This window comes from Geospiza fortis, unplaced genomic scaffold (assembly GCF_000277835.1).
Source record: "Geospiza fortis unplaced genomic scaffold, GeoFor_1.0 scaffold1, whole genome shotgun sequence".
In the NCBI taxonomy this organism is placed as follows: Eukaryota; Metazoa; Chordata; class Aves; order Passeriformes; family Thraupidae; genus Geospiza; species Geospiza fortis.
The window spans coordinates 1,526,154-1,533,409 of record NW_005054320.1 but is presented as its reverse complement, the minus strand read 5'-3'; the positions used below and the strand labels follow the sequence as shown (position 1 = coordinate 1,533,409).

Here is a 7,256-nt window from a genome sequence, read left to right as displayed (position 1 = left end):
CCCCCTCCCCTTTAGGGCCTGGGAAACCGGCGGCCCCCGGGGGTCCCATGATGCCCGGCAGTCCTGGCTGGCCGGGTTCCCCTGGTGGCCCTCCCATGCCAGGTGGCCCCGCATGCCCCTTCTCCCCCTTCGGCCCCAGGGGCCCAGGCAGACCACCCACACCTCGCTCCCCTTTGGGCCCAGGGAAGCCTGGCTTCCCAACCCCAGGGAGGCCGGGGGGCCCCGGCAGGCCTGGCAATCCCTGCTCCCCTTTGCCGCCTGGGAAGCCGGGCTGGCCGGGCATGCCATCCTGGCCTGGTTTGCCAATACCAGGCGAGCCGGGAGGGCCTTGGATCCCAGGGGCCCCTGGAGGCCCCTGCAGCCCCAACTCTCCTGGGGGTCCAGGTTTGCCCAGGGGTCCCTGTGGGCCAGGGAAGCCAACCATGCCGGGTTTGCCAACCCCTGGCAGTCCCACGGGGCCAGGGGGACCAGGAAGCCCAGGTGGACCCTTCAGACCTGGCAAACCTGGGATCCCCACCCCCTTCTCCCCTTTTGGCCCTGGGATCCCAGGGATTCCTGGTGGCCCCTTCATCCCAGGCTCACCCTTTGGCCCTGGTTGCCCCTGCAGCCCTGGAGCACCCGCCTTCCCTATGCCAGGAAGCCCGTGAGGCCCTGGTGGTCCTTGTGGCCCAGGAATCCCCATGGGCCCAATCTCCCCCTTCGGCCCCATCTCCCCTCTTGGCCCTGGGGGCCCCATGACCCCTGGTTTTCCTGGCATCCCTGGCAAACCCGGCTTTCCAATTCCTGGGTATCCTTGCGGGCCTGGTTTTCCTTTGGCTCCTGGTACACCATGACCTGGTAATCCTGGTGGCCCTGGTGGCCCTCTTGGTCCAGGCTCACCTGGGGGACCTTGCTCACCCCTCAGACTGCGCATGGGAATTTCTGGGAAGAAAAGAAGAAAGGAGAGAGGGAGAGATAAAAGGTGAGTGCAGTCACATCCTTCAAAAAACAGGCAGTTTTGAATTGAATATGCTTTTAATGATGCCTTGTGGTTTTGTGGTAGACAGACAACTAGCGAGTTACAGGTTGGTGTTGAGAATTAAGAGGATGTTACTGTTTTTCATACTCCAAACTTCCATGCATGCTTCTGTTACCACAAAGTAATTACTGTGCATCATACGTAAAAGCCATTTGTGCTTTGGTGGTGTTTTCTACCTATACAATCTTGAACAGCAAAATCTGCATTTTGTTCCGCATTGCGGTAGATCAATATACCTTTAAGAGTTTTTGCAGGACACTCAGCACTCTCATGCTGTGGGAGGAATCCTGGCATAAAAGTGCTTTTTCTGAAGGGGCATAAATAAGCAAGATCAATTAAATAAGATTGTATTAGTAAGAAGTTTATACATAAGGTATGTCTGTATTTTCCCCAAGGCTTTGGTTCCCATTAGAGCATTACTGGATACCTGCAGCCTTAATCAGTATTGCTCTTTTGGTATAGCCATGTCTAGTTATGGCTCTTCTAAACACTTTGCAAGAGGTTTTTATTGTTGAAACCCACATTTTTGTGTATGTCACCACTTATCGCTGCAGGTCAGGGTGGGGAAGTTGCTGCTGGGGTTGGTTGCTTTTCAAGCTGCTGCTTTTTGCGTGAATTGAAACTCTTTCTGGCTCTAAAATGTGTAAAGAAGTGAGAGATTTGGGGAAGGACAGGAGATGAGGTTTGAGGGCAGACCTCTGCTTTATGGGAGGCAGAAACCTTCCCTCTCTGCACATGTTGTGTTTCATGCGCATCAAAAATCTTTGCTCATGAGGTAGGTTGATTTTATGACAGCCAATGGTTCTTGTTCAGACACCCCAAAAATAGGCCCTGAAATCTTCCATTTCCCTCTGAAGTCAGTGGAGGCTGTGGTTAGCTGGGGCCTCAGTAAGGCAAAGTTACCCAGTTTGTCTGCACTTGCACAGATGCTGGTGGTCCTCACAAGGGTTTTATAACACTGGGTGTTCCTGGTCACCCTTTGTATTTTGGACTTTTTTTTGTTTTCTTAAATAATTAATACTGTCCAAACTTCCTTTACTGAATAGAGAAAGTGCTTGTATGTGCAGACCTGTTCATTAATCCTCTGTACTTTCAATGCCTCTGTTACACCTGTAAATAACCTACAGAAAGAGGACTCCAGAGTCTGTAGAGAAATTGTATGTTTTTTTCCGCAAACCTCAAAATCACAGGGTCTGGACAAAGTCAGACAAAACAGTGATGTTCCCATAAATTTAAACCTTGGGGCTCTTAGTTCATATGTCTGCTTGTTCCAGTGAGAGTGGGAGCAGATCCAGACAGGACTCTGAGCATCATTTGAAACCCCGTCAGAGGGTCTCCTACAAACAGGTGGGACAGCAAGGCTTTTCCTAGAGTTGAACAGCACCTGAAAAAACCTGTATGCTGGAGGCTCACTGCAGCTAGGGCTGCTCAGAGGCTGTGCTTCAGCCCAGAGGATGACTGTGATCTTGTGCTGGTGACCCTGAGCTGCCCACAGTTCCCATGAACCTGTTTTGTCCACCTGTGGCCAGGTATGAGCCTGGCCAGCCTTTTGGGCACAAGGGTGCTGTGCCCAGCCTGCAGCAGCAGCCTGCTCCAATGTTCAATTTCCCCATGGCACGCCAGATGGGACCATGCAGGAGTGGAGAGGGACATGCTGACCTACCTTTCTCTTTCTTGGGAGCCATATCCTTGCTGAGCATGGGCATCTGTGGGACCTCCTTCCTGTACTGGGGCAGATGGGGGTACTCCTTCCCATAGGGCATGCGGGGTACCTCCTTGCCCAGGTGCTGCATTGGGATGCCTTCTTTGCCCAGCGACATGTGAGGTACTTGTTGTCCAAGAGGTTGGTACTGGGGCACCTGAGGTGGCAGCTGCTTGATCCCATAGTAGGCACCACCTTGAGCAGACCTCACCAGCTCTAGGTAAACAGTGACAGCCACTACCAGCAGCTGCATGGGGAAGAGCAGCATGACCATCACCTGTGAAAAGCACCACAAAACACACAGTTGGAAGATGTTTTTTCATGTTGTGCATTCCTCATTAGGGCAAGCTGTTCTCATTTTCTGCAGCAAACTGGACCTAAATCTCTGCAAAGTGGCCCTGGTTTGTGTGCTGCCCTGGAGAATATCCTGCAGCAGGCCTGTATCTGATTTATTGGAGGGTCTACTCAAGCACTGCTAATACAGCAAATGCCCTTCTATGTATTTAGTTTTATGCCGCCCCAGAGGAGCCCTCTGTGGTTACTCCACACAGGGGCCTGCTCCCAGCTTGCTGCCTTCTCACCTGAGCTTTGGGGAGCTCTGCTGCAAGCTCTGGCACATGGGAAGAGCAGGCAGGGGATGTGGGGATCTCCTAAATGTGTTCTGCCCAAGAAGCTGTATTGTTGGTTCCCCTTCTGCTTTCCACAGCAATGAAAGCTCTGTTTCTGAGCTTAAATCTGTGCCTGGGATTGTACCCTGTGGCTGCAGTGTCCAAGTGTGGTCTGTTTCTATCACAGCTCCTTGCCAGCTTTCCTCTTAGCTGGGCTGGGATCCTCTTGGCCTCCTCCCAGAAGGAGTGGGCCTGCTTAGGCTGCCACCACTCCAGGTAGGATCAGCCAACCCAAGCCCTCCTCTGGGAATGTTCAACTATTTTCTGAAGGTCTTCCCCACTGCAGATCCTGGCCCATTGCAAGGCAGCCCATCCCAGCACCTCACCAGTCCTGCTAACCCAACAGAATGGGGCTGGGCTTTCTTTCTTCTTTATCAAAATGTTAGCTTGGGACTTCTTACCCCACCTGTTGCTGGCTTTTCTTTTTGCAGTTAAGGGCACTACCATCAGCTGAACAGCAAATTAGGAACCAGGAACTCCCTCAAGTAATGTAAATTAGGGGACAGCATGCAGTAAAAAGAGACTGTGTGTTGGAGTATTTTGGCCCACAGCCAAATCTGGCATGCAAGTCCTGCCCTTTCAAAATACACAAGTCAGTTGCCAAACCTAATGGCTGTTGCCACTTTTCCTTTTTTCTACCCTGCAAAAATGCCTTGCGCCCAACCTGGGTGCATTTCCAGGTCATTTGTGCTCCAGAGCTTTGCCAAATTACTTGTCAGGACTTGGTCCCAGCAGCTGCTGTGTTCTGGTGTGATGAGGGTAGCCTGAAGAGGCAGCAAGGGCTTTGTGTCACCTGCTTATTTTTCTGTCTTTCCCCAGCAGCCTGGCTTGACATAGAAGACAAAAAAGTACCTCACTCTATGGCAAAGGGGCTCAGCACTGTGCCCTCATGTCTGGGAAGTATAATTTATGGGGAGAAACTTTCCCCTGTGTGCCCTCCAGGTTTTATGTTTTACTCCTGTTTGTCATTTTCCATTCACTTCGTGTTAGCAAAGCACCTGGGGAAACCCTTGCTGCCCTTTTAAAACATCTTCCCTTCATTTTGCTCTATGAGATTTTATCTCTAAATGGAAATCGGTGTATAATCATTACTGAAGGTGTAAGTGGAGGCTAGATCAAAATGGTGTAGTTGAAATAAGCAGGTTATTTTCAGCAATGATCACCTATAGACATACGAACTACAGAAAAGATGGAAATATGTGTTAACAGCAAACCAAACCTTTTAAGAAAATGAAATACTACGAATAAACACTAGATGGAGCATATGTTGCACAGCTGAGTTTCTACAGTCACTTTCCCTCCCAGGATTTCTTGGACTAACCAGCTGCCATGTGGCAAAGAAAACCAGAGCCAAGATGTACAGGAGTTTGTAAGGGTAGCTAAAGCCCAAGCACAGTTGCTCATCCTTGTTCAGCAAAGCATTTCAGCAAATGCTTCTCCTCCAGTGAGTTTAATGTGGCTTTTAGCCCACGGCTGGCTGTGCTGCTATGAGCTAAAGGATTAGGGCCTTGGGATGTGATATTTCTGCTTAAAGCTCAGTAGTGAGCTTCAGAGTGGGAGGACAGCCTGTGCATGATCAGTTATTGTGGCTTGGCTGGGGTGGGTTGACTGAACTAACCCACTGCAGCTTCATCTGGGCACATGGACCCTAAGCAACCTTTTGGGGTTTTTTTGGGGGGGGGTGGAGGGGAATAGGGGAGGCAGGAATATATCCCCCTAGTCTTTCTTGGCCTTCCTGCTCCTTTCTGTACAGGAGTAAATTGCAACACCTTTGCCTCTCTGTAGCTGAATAGGGTAATGCCTACCTAAGTTTGCAGGGAAAATCTCAGTTACTGGAAAATTTGCACTATTCTCTGCCTCTCTCTCAAAGGAAAAACATTACCTGTATGAAGGGAGAAACTCAGTGAAACCTTTTAAAAAATTACAAGATACTGGATTATATGGGACTGGCTTTGAAACCTGTTAGTATGAAGGGCAAGGTGAATTTTGAAGAATGAGGTTATTAATTTAGCATCTTGGCTACTTTGTTGTTCTGGTGGCCAGTTTTGGGAGAGTTAAAAAAGATAACTTCAGTGGAATAAGTAGAAGGGGAAATAGGTAAAATTCCTTTGGATGACATTTTATCCTTGTTTTTATTACAAAACATGGACTTTGTGTGCGAGTGGGAGGCATTTGAAATAACTGAAAAAACTTTCCTACAGGAGACACCAGCCTGCCTGCTGCTCAGGTGAATTCGGGCTCCTGTTGCTTGTGCCAGGCTGGCCTGGCCCTGCCAAGCATCACTCAATGCACCTGCACTGGAACACGCATGACCACAAGGTACACGAGATGGTTTTGTGTATGCACATGGAAATTTTGAGGGAGATTAGGCAAGACTTGTGGAGATAGGAAGGCTCCAGAGAAGGAGATGATCTCACCACATCTGTGTTTCCTGTAGTGTTTTTTGACTCATCCATAACCCAACCAGCGTGGCCTGGAAATGACAGATTGCTTCTCATCTATTGATTTTGGCTTGGGCTGGTGCCTGTGACTAGCTGAGGTGGAAGATGGGAGTTTATTTACTGAACAACCTTGGGCTAGATGGGATTTGGCTGACATCTTTGTGGGAGGAGGTCAGAGCCTCCCCTGTGGCCTCGTGAGCTGTCTGGGGCTTGGGGTCTGCTGCAGGTGCTGGAGACACAGCCTGTGTTTGGTACTGTCTGTCCAGCTCGTCTCCCCCTGCTTCTAAAGGAAGAAGGGATCAGACAAAATTAGTCTTGATGAGAGATGTGGTAGTGTCGTATGTGCTGCCGCTGGATTATTGCTGTCAGATACCATCACTACAGGGAAAGCCTGCTCAGAAGCATGACAGATGCCGGGGATAGTCTTTCAGAGTTTCTGCTCATTGCCTCTCATCTTATTCAACTTCTCTAAAAAGTTATTTATGCACTGAGAGAAGCTGAAGGTGTGTTTTTTCTGCCTTGCAGTTTGTTTCTCTAGTTTGAAGACCTCACTAGGAAACCCATTCACTATGGGCATCTTTAAATGCCTAAAAGCTACTGAAAATCTTGTTCTTGGTTTTCAAAAGAAGCCTATAGATTCTAAATGTTGAAAAGGTCCTCCAGAGCTTCTGAACAGTAAAAGGAGATGTTTTCCTGGCGGTGACAGAAATCAAGGAGAGTGAGAAGGAGAAAAACCTGTTTTGAAGAAGCAGCCAAAGTGTAAGACTTCCCACCCCCTTCACCCAAATCCCAGCAATTTAGGGATCACCCTCAAACGCATTCACGTAATGCAATCTGACATGCTTTCCAAGGTGACTGTTGGTGGAGCAATAATTTCACTTTGGATTGGGATTTTCCAGGGTTTTTGTCAGAATGCAATAGGAATGTGTCTGTGTATTTGTGGCAGGTTAATAAGTGCATGAGTACACCTTTAGAGAAGCCAAGGGCTTGGAGAAAGCAAAGTTTTACTGTAACTTTGGATGTTGGAAGGAAGATGGAGGAGAGGAGCCACTGAGCTTTCCCACAATGTGACATGTCATTTTGCACCAGACATTCATATTAAGCCACAACAAACATTTTGCATTACCTAGGGTGGGACAAGACACTTGAGGGTGAAGGAACATTATCCTAAACCACAGTGTTCAGTTGCTTGTGTGTGAAGGCATCTGGTTGGTTCTGTGGGTGAGAGAGAATCCTTGAAAAAACACATTTTTACAGGCAAAGCTTGAGTGAGAACATTTCTCAATAATCTCTTTAGTAGAGCTGTTCTCCTGAGAAAACTATAAAGGACCTTTCTCTGGCTATTTTGAGTTTGTCAGCAGAAATAGGAGACAAAACAAAATGCACCAGCAGTCATAATTCTTAAATTGGTGTGAAGAAATAATGGC

The 7,256-nt window shown here is 48.6% G+C and overlaps 1 protein-coding gene across 1 annotated transcript in view; it reads right to left on the bottom strand.

Annotated features, from left to right (window-relative positions):
- Nucleotides 1-7,256, bottom strand: part of COL8A1 (collagen type VIII alpha 1 chain) — an 87,199-nt gene that overhangs the window by 2,488 nt on the left and 77,455 nt on the right. The window contains exons 4-5 of the mRNA XM_005420622.3: nt 2,682-2,997; nt 2-921 (exon numbers count right to left, since the gene is read on the bottom strand). Coding sequence (XP_005420679.1) covers nt 2-921; nt 2,682-2,994 — 1,233 coding nt within the window. The 5' untranslated portion in view covers nt 2,995-2,997. The remainder of the gene's footprint in view (nt 1; nt 922-2,681; nt 2,998-7,256) is intronic.